The sequence below is a fragment of the Harpia harpyja genome, chromosome 12, assembly GCF_026419915.1.
Source record: "Harpia harpyja isolate bHarHar1 chromosome 12, bHarHar1 primary haplotype, whole genome shotgun sequence".
Classification (NCBI taxonomy): Eukaryota; Metazoa; Chordata; class Aves; order Accipitriformes; family Accipitridae; genus Harpia; species Harpia harpyja.
This window is the reverse complement of record NC_068951.1, coordinates 17,589,512-17,613,482: the sequence shown is the minus strand read 5'-3', so window position 1 is coordinate 17,613,482 and position 23,971 is coordinate 17,589,512. Positions and strand designations below refer to the sequence as shown.

The 23,971-nt window shown below is 38.3% G+C and overlaps 1 protein-coding gene across 11 annotated transcripts in view; it reads left to right on the top strand.

Moving 5' to 3' along the window:
- Window positions 1–23,971, top strand: part of STAG1 (stromal antigen 1) — a 207,162-nt gene that overhangs the window by 173,713 nt on the left and 9,478 nt on the right. For all 11 annotated transcript variants that reach the window (XM_052804003.1, XM_052804002.1, XM_052803998.1 and 8 more), the window contains 7 exons: window positions 5,986–6,078; window positions 9,693–9,867; window positions 12,277–12,416; window positions 14,239–14,340; window positions 15,873–16,021; window positions 17,117–17,245; window positions 21,589–21,794. In XM_052804003.1, coding sequence (XP_052659963.1) covers window positions 5,986–6,078; window positions 9,693–9,867; window positions 12,277–12,416; window positions 14,239–14,340; window positions 15,873–16,021; window positions 17,117–17,245; window positions 21,589–21,794 — 994 coding nt within the window. The remainder of the gene's footprint in view (window positions 1–5,985; window positions 6,079–9,692; window positions 9,868–12,276; window positions 12,417–14,238; window positions 14,341–15,872; window positions 16,022–17,116; window positions 17,246–21,588; window positions 21,795–23,971) is intronic.

Genomic DNA, 23,971 nt, shown 5'->3' with positions numbered 1-23,971 from the left:
GATTTCTTTCAAAGTGAGTTCTTTGAGTTCAAAATTGCTTAATAATTTTGTGTATGGGTTCTAGGTTAGAGATACATGACAACAAGGGGTATACAATTGGGAACAGAATCTTTTTGGAATGAAGTTAATCTTTATCTAGTGTTCAGATGGCTCTTCCAAAAATACAGCGCTCTCCTAAGAGGATCGCCCTTTTTTGGAAACTGCCCTGGGCGTTATGCCCAAGCCCAGGGCATTTTTATTGCTTTCTGAGATACTTTATGTTACAGCTGTTGGGTATTTTTTGGATTATGGCTGACTACATGAGGCTAGGTGTGTTGGTCTATAGGCTTTACATGTGTGGCAGGGAAAAATTGTTTGACTCTTGTGGTTTAAATGAAATTCGGATCAAGTCAGCTCATTGATTTATTAACAACACATAATTAACCTGCAGTCAGTACAACACATCTCCAGGATAAGTATCAGCTATACAGCAGGTAAACCAGAATACTAGACACTTTTATAATGCTAATGAACACCTACAAATTTTGAACTACCCTTCTGTAACTGTTCACAAGTTACTCTAATCCCCTCCCCAAGACACACACATAATTTAGACTTAAATGTGCACACCCTCACTCTCACAGGAAATGTGACGTTGTCCTGGTTTTGGCTGGGATGGAGTTAACTGTCTTCCTAGTAGCTGGTACAGTGCTATGTTTTGAGTTCAGTATGCGAAGAATGTTGATAACACTGATGTTTTCAGTTGTTGCTCAGTAGTGTTTAGACTAATGTCAAGGATTTTTCAGCTTCTCACGCCCAGCCAGTGAGAAAACTGGAGGGGCACAAGAAGTTGGCACAGGACACAGCCAGGGCACCTGACCCAAAGTGGCCAACGGTGTATTCCATACCATGGGACGTCCCATCCAGTATAGGAACGGGGAAGTGGGGGGCAGGGATTTGCCGCTCGGGGACTGGCTGGGTGTCGGTCGGCGGGTGGTGAGCAATTGCACTGTGCATCATTTGTACATTCCAATCCTTTCATTATTGCTGTTGTCATTTTATTAGTGTTATCATTATCATTATTAGTTTCTTCTTTTCTGTTCTATTAAACCGTTCTTATCTCAACCCACGGGTTTTGCTTCTTTTCCCGATTTTCTCCCCCATCCCACTGGGTGGGGGGGAGTGAGTGAGCGGCTGCGTGGTGTTTAGTTGCTGGCTGGGGTTAAACCACGACAGACGTACAAGCCCATTGCCCTTCTTTTGGGAGCATGAGATCCCCTGCTTATATGTGGCTGCTGTTGGATATGTGGATGCTCCAGCTTCATGTGTACCCACACCCACAAAGGACTCCACAGTCACATACATGTGCTGGAGATGTGGGGTCCTGCATGTTGCACCCCATACTGACAATCCTTCAGATGGATGCAGGCTACTTAGGGCTTCCAGCAGGGAGGATGTGCCACCAGGCCTAGGCAGTGGTTGCAGTGGTGGCGTGTCGGACTTGGTTTGACTGCTGCTCTGTTCCAACCCAAGGTTCCTCTCCATAATCACGACTTTTCATGCTGCTTTTGTACTTATTTACAAAGTGACTCCTCCTTTTCTCAAAAGTTTCTTGGCAATCTCCTGGTTACTGTTTAATCTGGTCATTTTAAGCAAATTCATTGTTAGCTTTCCTCTTAGCATTATCAATTTTTAGGCAATCAGCCCCTCAGAACAGGTAGTTTTTGTATTTTGTTCACAGACACTGTTGCACTCATGTTCTTGTCGTATCAGCTGTCATTTATTGAGGCTGTTACCACGAGGGTGCTCTGCAGATTCCCCCACGCTGTGTAATATCATTTGTAGATTCCAATTTTGATGATAGAGCTTAAGGAATTGATACCAGCATAAAAAAGTTTCAAAGATATTTTAATAGAAGGGTGATAATTACTGATTATTTGAAATAGTAAGGAAGTCCAAATTCTCTGCCCGATAACAAAGATTCCACCAGTTAACTTAAATACAGCATAGAGTTGGGGCAGAGTTATTTTAAAACTCTTTTTCAAGGTAGCCTGTGAAAAAAAGGGCATACTGAGGAGTCAACTTGGTGCCTAAAATCTGAAAGGAAGAATTGATTACTAAAAGGAAAGCTGCAGCAGGTAAGAATGAAATGTGTAAGCCTTGAAATATCCATAGTCCAATGCTCTAATCTTTGGTCTTTCTCTTGTACGTGTTCAGAGGAGGTTGAGGCCATGACTGTGTGAGCTGTCAGTAAGCAGACTAGTGCTCTTTGTGGTAAACAGCACAGTACTGGTGGCAGGGGTGGGGTTTATACTGTGTAGTTTTGGGGAGCAGTCTGTTGTAGCCTGGAGAAGAACTGTTCTTCACGTGACAAGGGGTTTGAGGATGGTTTTGAAGGAAGCTGGTAATTTCTCAGCAAGAGTTCTCTTGTCTGTAGATCCTGGGGAGCAAGTACAGTGTTGAGGTAGGAGACTTGGGGGATTATACAGTTGTTGTTTCCATCTAGATTTCTTCATGTATTCAATAAACCAGGTGCCTGGGACCATTTTACTACGCACTGTACATGTATGTAATGAAAAGGAAATATTTGCAGAAGAACAGAGTCCAAATTCTTAAAACAGTAAAAAAACCAAAAACATGAATGGAGCTAACATTTGGAGGCAAGACAAAGGTGAAACAGCTTTGAATGAGCAGCAGCCAGACTAGCCAAATGCATAGCTATTACAAAGTGATTAGTAGGCAGAGGAGTTAGTAGAGAGGATTTAAAGAACAACATAGTGACTTAGTGACTTTTCATATTTATATGGGCACAAAATGCCGAAGGGAAGAAAAGAGTCACAAGCTGCAAAAGGTTGGATTGTGTTCCACAGCTGAGTTGAAAGAGTTGGAGTTGCAAGGAGAAGGAAGTTAGTACCTCAAATAAGTAGTTTAGAGGAAACGCAGTGGGCAAATAGGAAGAAAAGCATTGAGTTTGGTAGATGAACCTAGCAAACGCACAGCATTTCTAAATGTCTTCAATAGAAAAAACAAGCTTCAATTTAAAGCTAGAAAATAACTGAAGAATTTTAGATAGCAGTCTTGTGAACACAGTTGTTCGGTTACAGGTGGTGGCAAAGACAATACAAGTCCTTGCTCTTAGCAGCTCATTCTTGTTCCTGCCATGGACTAGTTAAATTTGAAGATATTACACTGTATGGTTCAAGAAAAGGTTATTTTTATCCTGGGTTGCTTAAGTGATCCAGTTCACAGTGTGACCCCATGGTTTTACCCTAGCAACCAGGAGGACAGTAAAATTTTTTCATACTAGTTTTACTGCTGAAGCCAGCATATCAGGTTATCACACCTCAAAAGCCTTGGCTGTGCACCTCAGACTAGTAAAAGACTTGAAAATCTAATTCATTTTTTTCTTCCCATTTTCTCTTTTTAAAAAAATTACCACTTTATAGTAGTCTGGGGATTTCTCCAAATTTAGAAAAGTTCCAGATGGCTCTGTTGCACTGTGCAGTTGGGCTTTCTTTTGCTGTGTGTAGCTCTTCAAAATGAATCTTTGTCATGCTATCAAGAGAGAGTATAATATAAAAGTGTGCCTATGTGTTACTCATTCTTTGACAGAAAGCAAAATGGGAAACATACTCAGTCACTTTTTAACCTTTATATAGGATTTTTCATAGGTTTTAGTTTATCTGCTGAATTCGTTAATGTTTAAATGGAAGAGAATTGTGATAGAAAGTAGGAAGTTATTAAAGTGATTGTAATCCCAATGTTTAAAGGTGTAAATCAGATGATTATGTCACAGTGAGCTTATAAGCCTGGCATCAGTCCTAGGTAAAATCTTGGACTGGCTGCTAGAAAACACAGTCAGTACAAGGCTGAAGGGTAGAATGAACATGGCCAAGAGATAAGCCTGGAAGGAACACGTAAATTTGTTCTTGAGAAGATTGCATTTTTGACTGATAAGGAAACAAGTTGAAATACCAGTTTCTGTAAGACATTAGTACCACATTGCATTTCAGGTGAATACGTGAATTTAATGTAATTCATATTCAGTAGCTCAAAGCTGATTAATATATTCAAAAAAAGTTGTAAGTGGGAAATAATCACACAATGGGATAACTTCTGATGTATTCCAGGAGAGATCCGTTCTCTGCTAAAAACTGATGATTTTTACCAATCATCAGGGAAGGTAAAGTGAAGACATTTAAAATGTGGATGATATAGATCAATTGGTGAACAAAATACAATTAACAAAGAGTCATTTTAATGCTGCCAAATGGAAGGCAGAACAATCTGGGAACAAGAAGGCTGATCAGTGGAAAGTTGTGGCTTAGAATAGAGCAGAGCTGTCTTACAGATTATGTAATGGCAGGGTAATGCAGTGGCACGAGGCATCCTTGGCTATATTATCAGAGAAAAATTTATTAGGAATAGGAAGGTGAGGTAGCTCATAGACCTTCAGTGTCCATATGAGAAAAATCACGCTCACTCTATTGAAAATTATAAGAGATTCAGAGATTTAGGAACACTTGGGGTGCTTCAGCATGCTTGCAGACCTGCCTTCTGTTGTGAACCAGTACAGGAAGAACATATGGACCACAAAAAGGCTTTTCAGTAAACAAAGAATAACAAGATCTTACGATAGGAAGCAGTAAGAAAAGCTAAAACTAGAAATGAGACACATGGACTGAACAGCCAGCTTAATTAAAAATTGGAATTTTTAACAAGGAAAATGTGACATCTACACTATGCAGATTCTTTAGATTTAGGTTGGATGTTGTTCTGTAGGGCACCGTGTCTTCCATCTGAAAGCTGATAGAGGTATCACGGAGGAAAGTCTGCAGGAGCGGTAGGCCAGCAGTCTCAGTGTGAGTTAACAGCTGTCACAATCCCTTCTTTACATGAAACCAGTGATGGTGAAAACTGGGAAGGGAAAGGTCTTTCAAGCAATGGTCCCAAGTGCATGTGAGAAATGGTGTCATCTGTGGGGCCCTGGCAGAACTGCTGGTGGCATGGGAGGAGATCAGAGTGCTGGGAGACACGTGGTATGGCAGGCAGGAGCAGACAGGGCAGAAGCATTTGTTGTACCACCAGAGCAATGCAGAGTAGCAAAATCTATGAACCAATGCTGACAAAGCTAGTCCTTTTCACAAAACTGGAAACTAACACAAAGTCCTCGTGATTTCTGGTTCTTGTTTTCTTCTTGGTGTTTGGTTTATCACTACTGTAAAACAGAGTAACTGTTTTAGTTTGCGCCAAGAAGCTGTGTGCGTTTTCAGTATGTTTCTTGGTTACGATAGAGGCAGTTCTAGCTTTTCACATAGGAGGGTTCTTTTTCTTCTATAATTCATTTGCTGTTTCCATGTGGCTACTTGCTGTATTCTTATGAGCATGCCACTTCAGGTACCCGCCTTTGAAATACACATCAGTTGTCTCTAGATCCAGGTGGTGAAGAACAGTCAGTCATTTATGTTTTCCACCCACAAATCCTTTTTTCTCCAGATCAACAAACCTCTCTCCTTCCATAACTCATCAGATTTCTGTGATTTGCCTTCACATTTTCCATGTCTGTGGGCAGTTAGGATAATGTTTTTGTTGAACTTGAGACATTCATTGGTATTTTACTTTTTTGATCATGTTGATTTATTGTACAGAATTCTTTTTAAACCACCAGGTAGACTTACCTTGATGTATTAAACTTTTTGTTCTGAAAAATTTATAGTTTACATTCAATATAAAATACAGACAATTTAACTCAGGAATGTATTATTGTTGTTGTTGTTGTTATTGTTGTTATTATTTTTATTAACAGGGAAACTTTGGGTCATTTCTCTGAAAATTAATTACTTGTTTTACCCTGTGCTTTATGAATAGCATGTTTTTTCACGGCCTTTTTTGTGTGGCTAGTTTATAGGATTGAATGTAGAAATTATGACCATCTTTTTATTTTACTTTTTCCTAGCAACCTTTTATTAATATTTATATATTATCCCTCTTTAATGCTCATTCTAGGAGGACTTGTTGGTATTGAGGAAAACTGTGAAATCCTTTCTGGCTGTCTGCCAGCAGTGTCTGTCAAATGTCAACACTCCAGTCAAAGAACAGGTAAAGGAAATGTCTGTCACATGCTTTTAAAAAAATGTGAATATTAAACTGCAGTAAAACTCAAGACGACACTACATCAAACTGTGCCTTCTATCTAAATAAAACTGAACAAACACTGCATAAGAAGAGATGTATTAAAAGCACCTTCAAAGCACAGCTCATGTCAAATTCATTTTTGGTATAACAATAAGGATTACCTGGATGCTTAGGCTCATGTTCAGCTGTCATAACTTTAGGCATCTAACTCAATCACCTAAACCAAAAGCCTATTCCTTTAGACACTTGCTGTATTAATAGATAGAAATAGGCACTTTTAGAGGGTGAATGAGATCTCAAATGGGCTGAATCTTTCTCTGTGTATTTCTGGATTTTTTTCCCCGTTATTGACTAATAGGGAGTCTAGAGTGACTGCTTTCCTGCAAAGGCAAATGCCTGAAGCCTCGATGCTGTTTCATTATTTCATTATCCTAATAATTCAGTTAAATGTAGTGGTGAATACTAATTATTGTATCTCTTTCCCATTGTGCATAATGGGAGAAAATTGAGGCTTCTAGCATTACAGGTCATACTACTGCATATTTTCTAGCAGAAAAAAAAGTTAATTCATTTTACAAAAATACTCTGAATAACACTAAGAGTGTAGTGTCCTCCCACACTATACAAAAATCATCACTTCACAAATAGTTATGTCTCCTTGAGAAATCAGAGAAAAGTATCTGTTTAAACAGTGTCTTCATTATAGAAATATAAAGATCTGGAGGGTTTCTTAGATTCTCATCCACATAACCATTATAGCTTAGATTGCTGTGCTTCTCTGTTTGGTAGGCTGACTGAAAACTTAAGTGCATGCATCTCCCTGCATGTGTATGTGTGTGCACACATATTCCAAAAGTATATATGTGAAATATGATTGCATAATAAGGTACCAGATTTTTTTATGGTTCACTGTAGTTATCCAATTCTCCGGTTTAGATTTTTGGAAAGCCACGCATGCATGGAGTGGGAAGCTTCTGCTCTATATATTTAGAAATTGAAATAAATGAAATTGAAGGGCTTCTTGAAATAGTTCACAGTCTCTGAAAAAAATAATAGCTTGTTTGTTTGCTGAGATTTTATGAATATATGCTGATTTATATCAAGTCTGTTGACATCTTTTAGTTGTCTACAAATTGCATTTCTATGAGACCTCCCAAGATTTTGCAAAGACTGTAACTAACTGGCCTGTGGGTTTTGCCGGTGTTTTTTTTTTTAAAAGATAATACTTCTTAAAAGACAGTTTTATTTTTTTGAAAGATAGCTCTGCTTGGCATTTACACTGTGTTCTGCAAGTTTATAAATATTAAAGGCTTGGAGATGTCTCTAGTTTATGTATTTTTAAAAGACTCTGACGTGTCATTGTCTTCCAGCAGATTTAACTTTAGTAATTGTTTTTTAATATTCTGAGTAGTTACTCTTGGCATATTTTATTAATATTATGTAATGTAAAAATATCATCTAGCTTCATGAAAATACCAACCATTCTAGCTTAACCTAGCTAGCACTAATGTCTTTTCTGCATCAACAAATGGTAAATGATCCTTCCCATTACTGCAGTGGTTTTGTTCTTGATGTATATTAACATGTTTTTATTCTTTTATTATTAGTGGCCACAATTTTTTTTTCATTGGTAATTTAAACTTTTCTTAGAAGCTCCTTTGCACTTCACAATTCTGTGGAAGCTTTCAAGCCTCAGCTAGACAAAGCTACCACCAACCAGACCTAGAGACAGCAAGTGTCCCAATCAGAGTAGATTGGACTAGAGAATCCAGAGGTCTCTTCCAGCTAACATTTCTATGATCTTTCTAATTTTCTTCCTTAAAAAGTGTATTTCTGCGAGTGCAGGACTGTTGCTCAATCCTTTAGTTTTACTGGATTTTTTGAGAATTCTGTGTATATTGTCTCCCTACCATATTTCATTCTTAATCTATATATTCTTTCCAGAGAAGATCAATGTACATATAAAAGGAAGAAAAAACATATTAAGTATTTATAGAAACAGGACTCAAACATTTCAAATTTTCCTAGACTGAGTGAAATAAATCCTCTGTGACTAGACGTATCTACATGTGTATCTGAGTCCACTGCTGTCTTTATATTAGACAGAAATAAGCACTTTCAGTGCATTATTCATATGCTCTTTCTTAGAGGTCTACATTAGGATGAGCTTAAATTTTACTGAGTATCAAAGGAGTTTAGAGCAGATGAGATCATCACTGAAATGAATGACAACTTTTTGAATCCAGTGGAGAATAATCCCAAATAGAGGCATCTGTTTCCGAAGTCTAAGTAGAACATAGTTTACAATGATTTGCATTTTGTTCTTGCCTGGGTATAGCTCATTCAGATTTTATAACATACTCCAAGAAATAAGTGAGCTGCTATGACATTCAGCGTTCACAAAGATTTCACTCTGGAAGTTTGTAAAGCAGATTGCTCTCACTCACAACTTTTCCTTAGGCTCGGTTCAAAAATATGTTTAAACACACATTTAACTATCTTTCTGTTCAGCTGTTTGTAGAGGGGGAATATAGGACTGAATTAAAGCCTACATTGGATTTCATGACTCTGTCAGAGCTATTCTACAATCTCTCTTCAGTTGAAAACGCCTCTGGCCTACCACCTACCTACCTGGGAATCATGATTGACACTGCCCTGAGTGACACTCCTGCAGGCTTCTGGGGGAAGAGACAGCACATCCAGCATAGATCTTCTAGGAGTCTTTTTACACACTCATACTTTGAACTTTCCTCTCTTTCTCAGTTTTCAGAACCTGAGGTTAAAGATAGAGAAACTAAGATGATTAAAAAGTACTTTCTGAAAGGTGCTCAGGTGTTGAATGTAATGCAAATTGAATACAGCTGGCTGGGACACTCCAACATAAGCCATTGGGGAAAATAGTGTTATTCTTCTGCATGAGAGTATACAGATAAGCCCTTGAAAGAAATAAAGTTAGTAATAGCTGCCTTCTTTCTCTATTCTCAGGTAACGAGGGTATAAGAGCAATGAGCATAAATCAATGAAAATTCTGCCCTGGTTGGCTTTTATCTAGAATTGAAAGCTGTGCAGAGTTACTTGATTCTTTTTGCAGAGAATTGTTGATGAAATTCTGCAAGAATTTCTTTGCTTACAGCTGCTTCTCTGTATTTTCTGGATCTGACAGTGACATAGCTTGGATTTTTCCCTCATAATGTTGTTCATGTTTTTTGCTTGTTTAACTTTTCTAACTGTTTATTAAAAAGAGTTGGTTTTTCTTTACCTCAAATTTGGCTACAGTCCTTGGATCAAAGGTAGATTTAGAGTTCTTTTCATAGAGTAGAAATGGAAGTTTAGCGTGGATCATCCTGGACATGGAAGAGGTAGTAAACACAGTTCTTACATAGGAATTACAGGCATAACATTTTAAAGTTAACGGAAATCCTTATGAACACTTTTCACAGCATGCAAATAACTACAACTGAGTACAGTTAAAGAAGGACATTTAATAATAGCATGGCATATCTGGAAATTAGAGAAATGGTATTTTATTTTTTACTTACTTATGCTTCTTACTGCATTCATTCTCTTTCGCCTTTCAGGCTTTCATGCTGCTTTGTGATCTCTTGATGATTTTCAGTCATCAGCTGATGACTGGGGGTCGAGAAGGTCTTCAGCCTTTGGTGTTTAATCCAGATTCAGGCCTCCAGTCAGAACTTCTCAGTTTTGTGATGGACCATGTCTTTATTGACCAAGATGATGAAAACCAGAGCATGGGTATGTTTAGCTTTCATATTTTCTACTTAGCTTTTTTTTTTTTTTTCATAACAGACCCAGAAGAAAGAAGAAAATAGAATTTTCAGATCTGTTTGCTCATATGTTTTCAGAATTATTCCTTCTTTATTTCTGGGAGGTGTGACTATGAAATATTCAATATTCAGTACTACTTGTGTTAAAGAATAAGTACTTACAAAGTTCACTTCATAAAAAAAGATGTTTTCAGAAGACATGGAAGTTGTCTGTAACTACATGTTATAAATCTGGACAAAATTATTCTTCCTTTACTGATCTATATTTTTATTAATGTTTATTTCCAAAACAGTACCATCTTAGTTCAGCAGCAGACTTCATTTAATACGGCTCCAAGGGAAGAAGTACGATGGAACAGTACATAGAAGAGAAATCCTTTAGCGTTACTGAATAGGGTTATAGGATCCTGAAGGCAAACCTTACCAACAAAGCTGTAGGCAAAGAAGGCCTTAAGGAACTGATGTTACTAAATAAACACCCCTTCTGCTCCTCCCCCAAAATAATCAAATCAAGCTCAGGACATCACTGATTTGGTTGGAGACTAGGAAAGTACTTGGGAAAGTATCGTGTATGCTTGCTTGCTTCCTTGCTCTTTCCTAGGCATCTGTGCCTGGCCACACTTTGAGAGGCTGGAGTTGGAGGTGACCCCATCTCTACATCCTCACAAGGATGAGTTGAGATTTTTGGCTTTCAGTCGGGGAGAGGCAGATTTGTCATTTAGGTCCGGTTTTAAATAACTTGGTGCTGCTGGTGTGTGTTATAAATGCCTCAATGCAAGTACAGAGGTATCCAGTTTCTGAATCCTAAATAGCTTTCGACAAGAGATGGATTCCCAGATGGTCAAACTGCTATGTGTATGCTGAGTGCATACTGTAGTGCTCTTTTTGGCACACTTTCTGAATTTCCGCTGTACTCGGTTACTTGTATGCTAGCGTGACACATAAGTGCTATTTTAGATCTTTTGAGACAGCAATATGTAGAACTAAGGTCTCAGAGAATGTATCCTTGCTCTAAAGGTGCTTTCAGTTTTCTAGCTCCTCAGTAGCTAACATCTTTGTTGAGCATCTCTTTAAGGATTCCTGGGAAGAATACATTTTGAAACACACCTTCACCAGAAATGTATGTGCAGTTAATCATACTTTGTGAGTTCAATGTTCAGAGTAATACATCAAGGATAGATTTGAGGAGGACAGTGTCTAATTTTTTTTTGCTCTTTAGCAAAATTGCTGTCCTTTAACATCCTGTGATTGGACTGGGAAGACAGCAAAAAGATGGATGAAGATCTTTGTATGTAATCTCCATTCCCTAATGCTACTCTGACTCCATGAAGTCAGTCTGACCATTTATAACTTTTGGTATTCAGAACACATCAGTAATGATAAAAAGCAATTAAGAAAGGCAGGGGGTGGGGCGGGGTGGGGGGGGAAGGAGTGTGCTAATGGGCTTCAATTCTGTGGGTTAAAGTATCTCAGGATTAAGACGTGCATGCATATTCACAGTCAACTCCACTGCTCCTAAGAGATTTCCTGTGATCAAATATGTGACTTAAGTACTGTGGCTCTGTGGAGACTCTAGTAAGAGTGCAGCAAGAGAGTCTCAGTGACACCATGTCCCTCCTCCCCCCACCACAGCTCTGTACGTCTTCAAACTGGTTGGAAGATTCCCTCCAAGAATAAGCTCTTCTAAATACCACAGAATATTTACTTTTATCACACCTGTTATAGCTGATTTCATTTTCTTATATAAGTTGTGGAATATGCTTTTATTATATTATATTATATTTAACATTTTTTGTGTGGAGTTTCATTTTCATTCACAGAGCGGAGTCTTACATTGGGACTTAATACTTATGACATTGCCATTCAATGTTAATGTTTCTTACAACTGAATTGTACTTCCTGTTGTTATTGATGCTTTAGAGCCATCGATTTCATATCTGAAAATCCAAGGCATGCAGTAAAAGTATTGCTGCTTCTAGTTTTCCTTATGTGAAATATTTATAGCTTAGTCATGCTAATGAAGCATCTCCAAATATCCTGTGTTTCAGAAGTTAAGCAAAAAGCATTCAACAAGTCTTCACCATGGCCTTTCACAGGGTAAAGAAAATAAGCGATTCAGTTCCATGCAGATTATGTTCAGTACCTACTCAGGACTATAGATAGCATCCTTGGTCAATGGTGTGTCATGTTCCTGAACTTTCCCAAAAGTCCTAACATAGGCAGGACTCAAGAATTATCACCTTTCATTTTAGCTTCTCCTGCAACAAACCTTGCTTCATTCTAAAGAATTGATTTTTTCTAAAAGCTACTCTTCAATAATGTTGCTTTAGAACATAGCAGCTACTTATAAACATTTTATTGTTGTTGATGCTTTCAGAGGGAGATGAAGAAGATGAAGCTAACAAAATAGAAGCTTTACATAAGAGAAGAAACCTTTTGGCTGCCTTTAGCAAGCTGATAATTTATGACATTGTGGACATGCATGCAGCAGCAGATATCTTCAAACACTATATGAAGGTACAGCTCTCTGTATTCTCCTCTTCCTAACTAAACGCAGACTGTAGTGTCAGGGCCCCTCTTTCTCTCCCTTCCAGTGCAGTAGTTAAAGGTTGAACACTTTTGAAAGCTTTTTCAGTCTTATTTGATTTTTTATAATAGCTTTTCCTTTCTGTATTACACCTGCCACTGAGAAGCAGTAAGCTCTGAAGTTCCTGCCCTGTGTAGCAGGAATGCCTTATTAAAGGCAGCACCAAAATCTGGTCCTACAAGGTGCTGAGTATTTCCAGAGAGGCTCCTCTCTACAGAGAATTCCTTATCCTGCTCCTCAAATTCATTCCTAGAATCCACAATAACAGTTACCCATTCAATGTCATATTTCACTGGAAGTCTCCTAGTCTTGGTGCTTGCTGTAAGGAAGCAGGGTTTTTTGTGAGAAAAGATTGTTTTAAACAGGAAAGCAGTAAAAAAAAAAAAAAGCTCTATATAGTACTGCTGTAAGTGGGTATGCATTAACTGAATGTCTTACCAACTTACTCTGCTTCCACACAGTATTTAGGCCCAATGAAATTCAGAAAGACTTGCTGCTCAGCTACCACTGCACCCTGTACTTGCGCGTCTACCTACCAGAAAACAAGCACATTAGCAGTCCTGACACTGCCAAGCAATGCAAAGCCCCTCAGATTATATCTAATTGCCAGGTATACCTCACCTGTCTCTCTGTAAGACATTAGTCATCACAAAGATGACAATCAAGGAGGAGAAACTGGAAGACAGAGTGGGGAGCAGGTCCGTTACTATAGACAGTGTTTGAGATGTTGATGTGAAATATAAAGGATTTAACTTTAAATCCTCCTTCTCCTGTTCATTAAAAGCACGCAGTACAATAAAATCCCCAGGGCACACTCTAGCCACCAGCCAGGTCACTGCTCAGAGTTAGTCTTGCTTAGGGATTTTTTCCAGAGCAGGACTTTCAAACTGAAGCTGTCACAATCCAGGTTAGTTTCCTACCTGCTGCTCTAGGTTGGTCATCTTCTCTCCCCATGCCCCTCGGTCTCTTGAAATTGGGGGAAAGTGAGAGAAATTGAGTTTAAATTAGAATGCAAACTAGAAAGATCTCTGTACCAAAGAAGGCAGGAGCAATATTTTAGAGGGAATGCAAATAAGTGGTTGCAAATGCAGAAATATTAATGAAGCTGAAAGAATACTGTTTGGAAAAAATTTTTTTCTATTCTCAGCCTGGAAGTTTTAACGATTATACAGGCTTTTCTACCCAAATGGTCAGTACCGTAGGCTGTAGTTCCAGCAACCATTCTTCTAACATAAAGAAAATCAGCACTTCATACTGACTAATTCCTTACTCAGCTTTCTGGTTTCAGTGAATTCCTTTCTTGGCCATCTAACTCACCTTGCATTGTATATGGAGCTTCACACTTGTGTGCTAGTGTCTGTTTGCACCTACTTGTTGAAGGGTGTGTTGGTTCAATGTAATGTTGTTTCTTAGAATTTGCAGCCTTGGGTCACTTTCATCAAATACTTAGTTTGGGGTAGGAAATACTCTTTTGTTTGTTTTTTGACATATCTGTTACAAAAGATAATAACAAATACAGAAGTTCCTTACCTCATCACTGAGTGCAGGCTACCAATCAGTATAAATTTTGATATTGAAACATTGCCTCCCACTCACACAAAAAAGTCTGGATTTGAGACTAGGTTTTTTGGCAACTGCTGCCTTTTCAAAACAAGAATTACAGGTAATCTTTCTATCAGGAAAACTGTAAGAAATTGTATAAGAGGTTCAATTTAAAGGTTTAAAGAGGGTTTTTTCCACATTTTTTCCTAGTACTACAATGACTATGGAGATATCATTAAGGAAACCCTGAGCAAAACAAGGCAAATTGATAAAATCCAGTGTGCAAAGACACTCATTCTCAGTTTGCAACAGGTAAGAATCTTGACTTTTGTTAGAAATGCCTCACTGCAGAAAATACTGGACAGGATTTTCTCTGGTGCCCTTTACAATGAAGTGAAAATATTACACTTCTGTTAAGAGATTATCTTGCTCCTCAATTCAGGCTGTCACTGTTCATTTGTCTCAGTAATCTTTGTCTCCTTAAGCCCACACTGGCAAAGTTTTGGTCAGATTAAAATGGAAGAAAGGGGAGAAGAGCCTTGAAGGCTGTTTGGTCCAAGCTGATTCGTAGCATTTGTTTACTGATACCTAGTGAACAAGAAGAATAGGATGACTTTTTCTTCTTATGATTAGCTGGAAGTAATGCATCTTCTGTGCATTTTGTCTAAATACTGATTGATTTTTTCAAACTTCAAGCTAATTAGTTTAAGTCTTCCAATATTATTAAACATGTTTTTTCCCTGAAAAATTTGCTTTACATCAACCATAAATTATTGGCTTGATGATGAAATCCATTCTTGTTCTGCCAACAGCACCAAGTGTGTGCTTCACTAAATACCATTTAGGCCCTTGAAGTACCAGCTATATCCATCGCATAGAAAAATTATTTCTAGAAATTAGATGTTTCTAAATCAGCTGCACCTCCCAAAATTCTTTCCAGACTACTAAGGGATTTCCTGTAGCAGTCTGGAAGCTGAGAGATACCTGTGAAAACTTGAGAAAACCAGCTGTACTTCCAGAAGAATTGTTGAGTGTCAAAGTAAACTCAGAGAGAGGAAGAAGCCAGGTGCCATAGATCAGTCAGCCTAATATCGTTTCATGAAAAAAAAATAATTAGACAAGCTATTTGCAAGTGCCTAAGTGATAGGTAACAGCCAGTATGAATTTGTCAAGGAGAATTCATGTCAAATTAAGCTGCTTTCATTAGTTATATGGTAACAGAGCTTGTGGATATCAGAGAAACTATAGATTTAATGCAACTTGATTTAATACTGTCACTGACATTGTCTCCCTTGATATTCTCATTAGCAAGTTAGGAAAATGTGGTCTAAATGGCAATACCAGAAGAAGATATACTGAGTAGTTCATTATTGTACTGAAAGGGCATTATCAAGCAGGCTTTGAAGGCATTTACCCAGTAATGCTGTTCAGATATTCATTAAGTCTTGAATGATGGAATAGCAATTTTGCTTTCTAAATTCAAAGAAGATGCTGATCTGATGGGTGACGTAGGTATTTTAGAAAACAGCATAAGAATGCAGAACCATCTTTATGAGTTGGGAGAATAATCGATGCAATTCAATGAAGGTAAGTGCAAAATTCTGTTCAAGAGTTATCATCTGCACAAGTATGAGATGGGGGACAACTGGCAAACAGCAGTTACACAGAAGAAAGTCCGGGAACTGAAGTGGATTAGAAGTTGAATATAAGAGAACTCTGTTACATCTCTGTGAAAAAAGTCTTTGTAATGTCCACTCTTAGCTGTAACAGGTTAAGGACAAAAGTCTTTCTCAAGAAAAGTGTTCTGTAGCTCACAGATTTTAACAATTGAATTCTTTCTCTAGCTGTTTAATGAGCTTGTTCAGGAGCAAGGTCCCAATTTGGACAGGACATCTGCCCATGTTAGCGGAATTAAGGAACTGGCCCGTCGGTTCGCCCTCACTTTTGGCTTGGATCAGATCAAGACAAGAGAAGCTGTGGCCACACTACACAAGTGAGTGGTGGTAAATAAACTAGATTTTTACATTAGTTCAGATTAAAACTTTTGCTTAGCATACCTTTTCTAAAGGTACATAATCTTAACAGGTCCTGGAATAATGATATATTTTTTCTAGTTTATGTAGAAAAATGGTGGGGGGTGTACATGTATGTATGTAAGAAAGGAAGAACAACGAGCTGCTGCCTAATTCTTTGTTGGAATTTATTGGAATGGCCATGTTTATCTCAGGTAAAGCCACTGGTATTACATATATTTGTGTGGACTGTATCTAACAACTCTAGATAGTTCTTTGTACCACACCACTGTGGATTCTGCAGGCACCAAGGGCTTTTATAAAAAGATATTCCAAAAATATTTTGGAAATCTTTTTTTGTTACAAGTGGATTGAAGCTTTTTATGTAACTGCTGCATAGGAAAGTGTAGAAAGGTGCTGCTAAATTTAAATTATGACTTTCCCATGCCATAAAAAGGTTAAAATATTGAAGTTTGCTATGTCAGAGACTAAGTCATTAAGACTAAGATTAGCAAAGCATGATCAAAATGCTACCAGACACTTTCCTGTGCCAAGCAAGAGAGAAGTCAAGACATGCATGCGCCCTTATTGGATAATGTGGAAGTAAATTGTTTTCTTTAGTCTCAAATGATAAAGCAAAAATAAGGCAGAGATGCATGTATCAATGTAATGGTAAGTAAATTCTCTTCTCTGACTCTTGATGCAAAAGTTATATCCTGTTATTTCTTACATACTATTCTTATTGCAAGCTTCTGCTTCGTGCAGAAACAAGAAAGAGCCAATTGGCATTCCTGCCAAGGCAGTATCTTTCAGCACCTGCCAAGTTTCTTACATTGTGGTAAATTAATTCTTACCATGTGACTGGCAATACATTGTCTTTGAGATTGAATCCTCACAAATCGAGAGGGAACATTTGATTCCCCTTTGTCCAAAAGCAGCCTTTTTCTAGTAATGGAAAAAAAAAAGTTATGATGCGATATAAAGATATAAAGAATTTCATCACAATTCAGATTTTGGGCAACATTTGTTTGATTTTGTTAGAAATGTCTGAAAATTTTAATATTTCTTTGCTGTAGAGATGGCATAGAGTTTGCCTTCAAATATCAGAATCAAAAAGGACAAGACTATCCACCTCCTAACCTTGCTTTCCTTGAAGTGCTTAGTGAATTTTCTTCTAAACTCCTGCGACAGGACAAAAAGACTGTGTAAGTAGTGCTCCATTTTCTTCTGTGGGTTTTGCTGGGCTCTGTTAATCACTGTAGTGTGTATTTAAGCTCTCTGCTTTGAGGTTTTCACAATCTAATGGGGCTATAGGAAGTCCTAGTGAGACATTTCACATGCATAGTTATTCATTTTATATTTTAAAGTAATAAAAATAAATGAGGAAAGGAGAATCAGATCCACTGATGAGGTGAGTTTGAAACCTCACAAAACAATGTTCCTTAAAATTTCCCATGGGGGACTGAAAATAAAATACAATCTTTTTTTCAGGCTAGAAGAAAAAAGAAATGAAATGTGAGCAGTGCAGGAAATTTACAGGCCTGTAAACACTGCAGTAACATCTGCTTCTGTTAGATATTTACATAAAATGTAAACACATACTTGTTGTCTATTTTAATATGTTGAGTTAAACTGGGAAATAAAGGTTTGTCAAGGCTTCTGTTACTGGCACAACAGGATAGAGAAAGAGGCTGAGAGAGGACACGATTGTTGGTTAGGACAGAGCAGGGTGGTAGAGACCTGGCAGGCTAAAACAAGCAGCCTGAATTTGATATGATGGGTAATTACTGCAGATTAAATACTGGAAATGAAATAAATCAGAAGTATTGTTGATAAGATCTGAATAAAGAGCAAGAAGTACTGTTTTGTGAGCAACACTTGAACAGACTGTCAAGAGGGGCTGTGGATATCCACAGAATTGGCAGAGAGAAAACTGCGTTATTAAGGGCAAGTTCATAGTAAAGATATGTTGTCAGCATCACTGCGGAGATAATGCTCTATGTTTCTAACACATTACGTAGCAAATATGCAGGATTTGGCCACAGCACAGAAATAGTAAGGGAAAAAGGAAGAGGACTCCAGTCAAAAGTCAGCCAAACACTATGTGCCCAGTGTAGAACTGAATTCTTTGAATAACTTTATGACCCTTTAAGAAATGCAATTGTCAGATCTTCTGATTTATGGTTATAGATGTCTTTCCAGTCAATTTTCTGACCACAATGAGTGTAAGTCATATGTATCTACTATAACTACCTCAACTGACTCTTTCTGTCAAACTTTTCTGTAGTTTTTCTGTGAAGACTTTTGTTTTAAAGGACTTTTCTATTAAGGTTAACAATTATGAATATTACAATTTTATCTGTGTTACAAGAAATGCATCTTGGTTTGCTTTGTATAATTTTTGACATATACACGCTTGAACCAATTTAATTTTTTTTATTGTATCAATAATTTGTCAATTCAGCAAACACAGTAGAAGAAATAGTTTAACGAGCTTGAGAATTGGATGATCCAGTTGCACTAGCTTGGCACTCAATTTTTGAAACTGCTCTTCATTGTTATATCCATGAATCTTGTCAACCTCTGTCCTATTCTTCAGGACAGGACTTAAGGATAATAGGATTTATGACTATCTTCCTAGCTGAACCATAGATTCTTCTGCATCTGTTAAAGTGCCATTAATCTGATTCTATTTAATTTAGTGAAGTTTATCCTTCCTGTACAGTCATCATCCCTTCCACAAGTTTCTCCAGTGTTTAACATTTAAAGTTACATCATTCTGTACAGTTTATGTGACAGCTTAATTTGACCTGATCCTTTGTGTGAAATTCAGTACTTGGAGGAGATCTTGTTCCTTCACCTTCTATGTTGCCATTTAAAATTTTTTCTCGAAGGTTCTCCCACTCATTGGTGCCCACATACACAACCACTGGCTTCTTTTGCAGGACTGTAAAGATTGCTGTGGTGGAATCCATTTCTTCTGATTTTATCTGTCTTTATTGTAGTCATCTGTGAGCTATTTTAGCTGAATTTGAAGATCAGTCAAAAGAAATGGTCCTTTAGGGCACGATTTATCTGATCTATGCTAAATTACTGCTTTAAGATGAGTTCAGACATGCCCTAGATTCCATTGGCTGTAGTGACTATGAAAAGAGTCAAGATAACTTGCTTAGATGTAAAGATTTCTTTTGGAGATATCTACATTCCTTCCCTTGAGGGATCCGTCATGTTTGCAGCCATCGGGCAATGTCTGCGTTGCCCATAGTGCTTCACTGACATTCCGTACTCAGCTATACTCTGGATAGTTGATTTGCCCTTCTCTGTAGCATCACTCCTCCAATCCACAGGGACCTCTTCCCCTCCTTCCAAAGGTGTTGCCTATGAACAGGAAGGTCCGTGACCACCATCTGGTGGAGAAGCCCTGTGTACGGGGTCATTTACCTCTCTCCCTGGCTTGATCTCCTCCTGCCAAGTGACTGTCCCTAAACTCAGCAATGGGCTGTTACTCTGGAGGCAAAAGTCCTCTAGAATAACCTGGAAAGTCTCATGAGCGTATGCCTGTTTCCCAGAAGGCCTCCAGCTTGGCTCTCCTACCTCAAAAAAAATTAGTTATCTACCCCATATGTCTGCATGTCATCTGCCCTTGGGACAAAATACCACTCCTGTCACAGTTCAGCAAACACTGCTCTTTTGCAGGGCTCCTACTTCCTTTCTGGTTTACTGCTGGCCTTTTTATTTGAGGGGAGAAAAGGGAGATGTTTCCAGTTTGGGAATGGAGCAGCAACATTGGTTTCATTTAGTTTTCCTATCCTATTTATTTATTCGGCTTCTCATTCTATAAGTAACCTCCAGAATTAGTGATAGCCATTTATGGATTTATTCAAATCTATGGATTTAATATAAAACTACGCATTTAAGGTGCCAGGCTCTTACACTTCACAAAAAAAGATCTATACTAATGCAGGTACAGACACACAAGGCAGATGCAGGTATGGAAATCCCGAGGAATTCAGCTAAGACAGTATAGAGGTGAATTGCCCTGTGGAGGCATTTCTTTCCATTTATTTCCCTCAGATAGAGACTTAGCTTAGACTAGCAACTGACTATTGGGTGTCCGAAGTCAGATGAGTTGGAGCCTCAGTGTGGTGTTCTTGCTTCTAGAAATTCAGAGTTTCTGTCCTTGTTGAAGCTGGTAAGAACTGCCAGTATGAACCTCCTCTAAAATGCTGAGCAAAAGTTGTCTCAAGTTTGGCATCTAATCAGTAAAGAACCCCCAAGTGGTTCACAATTTGGGCATAACCTGGGCAGTCTAGTTCTATAAATATAAATTGGATGCAGAAAAACTTCTTACTTTTCAAGACTATTCTGCAGATAGATTCTCTAAAGTCATGAAGCACTCAAGTGTTGCACTGTTTGGTACTGTAAAACAGAGAGAGAATAAACCAAGAATTTCCCATTCAGTGCAAGGTTTGGGTGTTACTCAATATACACACGAAAAGGGGAAGGAAGAAGCATTCACAATATTGAAGAAAACAGTAGACAGAAAACCTGTCGTTTCTTGAGCGAAGTCATCCCATTCACTGAATCAACCCAAAATCCCATTAAAAATTGGGTATGATTGTTACCCAGGCATATACAGTGTGGTTCCTTGTCCTATTCTGAAAGCTAGACTGTGTAACAAGTTTGAGCCTGCCATGAGCTAACAGATGAAAATTCTGCATTTCCATGCAGTTTGTGAGTTTCACTCCCACTGATGACAACCTGGCAAAATGGTTTTAAAGGAAATCATGATGGAAGGATGCAGGAAGTAATGTTGAAGTGTCCCGAGTTCTATTACCTAACTTCTGAATTCTTGGCTCTGCAGCTTGAAACTCATTCAAATCGCTTTTATGTGGATTTGCATATTCATTTTAAGGACTACTTCTAATACCATAATTAAATAATCAATGGAAAAAGAAAACAACTCAAATGCCCTCCAGACCGTATACAGGAGGGAGGTTGTTTGGTTCCTCCCTTAAGTTAACAAGTGTGCATTGGACTTCTTCATGGTGGTGGAACAGATCTTCAAATTTTCTATTGAAAAATAACTGCTTGCATTTCAGGAAATAATTTTTCTTGTTCCGAGATACAAAAGGATATCCTACATCCTCACAACAGTGGTTCTAATTCAATCTGTCTGTTGACACAGTAGCCATATACAGAGGTGGCTTCCTTACTGTGCAAAATAGAAAAGGAATTCAAGTAGAGTGTGCTGTGAATGATCGCAGACAAATGTGGGAGGAAGATGTTGGGGAGAGAACCTTTTGTATTGTTTATCTGTGAGTAACCTGTGCATGATTAACTATGTTACTTTGTTTCGAGGGAATGACATGTATTCTTACTCAGTCAAAAATAGACACAATGCCCTATCAGCGTATGTTATTAAATTAAAATAAGGAAACACCATGTGGGATTTCTGTTAAGCTCTCAACATATGAAGAGGGGTTGAAGATTAATTAAAGAGGAAACAATGTGCTGCACCTCTGTACTCATTGTCTTTTATTTTCAGTCACTCCTACTTAGAGAAGTTTCTGACAGAACAGATGATGGAAAGAAGAGAAGATGTATGGCTTCCACTCATTTCCTATAGAAACTCACTAGTTACGGGTGGTGAAGACGACAGAATGTCTGTTAACAGTGGAAGCAGCAGCAGCAAAGCCTCTTCAGTGAGGAATAAGAAAGGACGACCACCGCTCCACAAAAAGAGAGTAGAAGGTTTGTATGGTTTAAGGTTGCCTGGTAGAGGTATTTCTTATTTTGTACATATATTACAGCTTTCCTTCCTAGGAGCCCTTATGGTTTATCAATTAATGCTGAAATATACGATACATTCTGTATGTAGTAAAAACAAGACATCTGTTCTGCAAATTCCTATCAAGCTTGAACATGTCTTTATGAGAAATACTATCGCGAGTCCCTGTTTTTGTTTGTCTTCACGGAGATTTGCAGATTCAGAACTATTAAAAGCTGTTACTGAGTTGGAAGCAGGAGGTGTTTGTGGAGTTATCTGCTCTACACCTTTCTTGGTCATGGACTTCTGGTTTTCTGCCTATGCTTCAGTCTGGAACCATTGTTAGTTAACACGGTGTTAGACCAAACCCAAGGCAGAAATTCTGACACAGATCTGTGTTTTTGCAGGACCACTGGAGAACACTAAAAAGACACCTTTTTTTGTTTAAAATGGTATTGATATCCAGTGTTTGTATTTACTCTTTCTGTGACTTCAGGCATGTTCATCAGGAATTTGGCTATGATAGCAAATTTCTTACAAGATTGCATCTGATCCTGGTTAATCTGTATGATGCAGTGTGCACTTTTGTGAATATAAATTTACTGTTTCACTACAGAGTAGGTGTAAGTGGGATCTTTAAACTTCAGGGATTCTTCCAAGGTCAGTAACTACAATAGTAACTCCTCAGTGAGGAATCTAATGCCAATTTGCCTGAATATACAGCAATTTCCCAAAATTTTATTCAAAAGTTTGTCCATATGCACATCTACAATCAGGTCCATTCTCCACTACAGCTTACTTTGAGCAATACGTGTGCACCAAGTCCTTCAGTTTCTTATAGCCAGCCTAAAGTTTAGGTAGACAAAATACTGCTTCCTTTCTTCAGACACTGTTTTGCTTCCTTCTGGATGCTATGATTTTCACAGAACTCAACTGCTGATATTTTTTTCTTTTCTCTTGCTACTATTTTCATTCTATTTTATTGTATTCTACCAATATCCTTTTTTTTTTTTTCCTGGGAAGTGTAGTAATGTCTTTGCTTCCCTGTAAGGCAAGTCTCAGTCTTATGACATAGTTTTTAGGCATTGTTTACCTCATGCTCTTTTGTGTCCTCCTCTTTCAACAATGAATGGAAGGGAGAATGGATTTGCCACACTTTTGATTTGAATACCCCCTTTCTTTGCAACAGCAGTGGTCCTGAATTTTCCACGAACATAACTCACTTAAAATGATGTAGGCCAAATCCATGGTGGTTCAGTTCCTGAAAGATCTGACTGTACAGCAGTTTCCACTGGGAGATCATCTAGGTGCAATATAGACTATGCCAAGACTCACTGTGGGTCTGACAGGATTCTGACATCTACAGAGGGTATGAGGGTCTGTTTACGTTCTACCAACACCGTGTCATCAGAAGACACCCAGGATTTATCTTGCCTTAGGCAGAGTGGGCTGTCACTGTTCACTCCTGTAACCCCAAATTCCCCCGTTAGTAATCTGTGGCCAGAAAACGACTGATGAACACTGCCTCTCCTGGGGTGCTCTTGTAGGTGGGGTATGGGCATGTCCTTTCAATACTACAAATACAGCTCTGGGTCACAGTATAACATTCAAGGACAACGCGTTTCAAAGAACACTGGTTAGGAAGTGATTCCCTTCTCCTTTCTTCCTTCCTTAAATTCCTAGATCACTACACAGACCTTCATTACTCATGAATGCTTTGCTGTACAGCCTCAGTATATATAGGTCCAGGATGGATGTTTTAGCCCATAACAGTATAACTGTCTTTTCCTTCATAGATGCCTTCACTGTAGAATTTGACTGCCTGGTAAGATGATAGAACTGAAAAGTAACCAGCAAGTGCTCTCTAATGACAGCAGCAACACAAGCTCTGTGGCCTTTCCTTACATCGAAGGATATGCAATGCAAGCACCAAAAGTCTTATTTTAGATATGTGTTAATAAAGGACATTTGATACCATATGTTAAAAAACCCCTCACAATAACATAAGCAGTTGGAAGGATGCCACGTACTTAATTTTTGGATGCTTCTTGATGTGCATTACTGATTGTGTTATGCCCTAAGTACACTTCCTTTCGAATCTTGGAAAAAGGAAAGCCAAGAAAACCTGGAGCCAGGTTGTCTGTATTTTTCATGGGAAGAC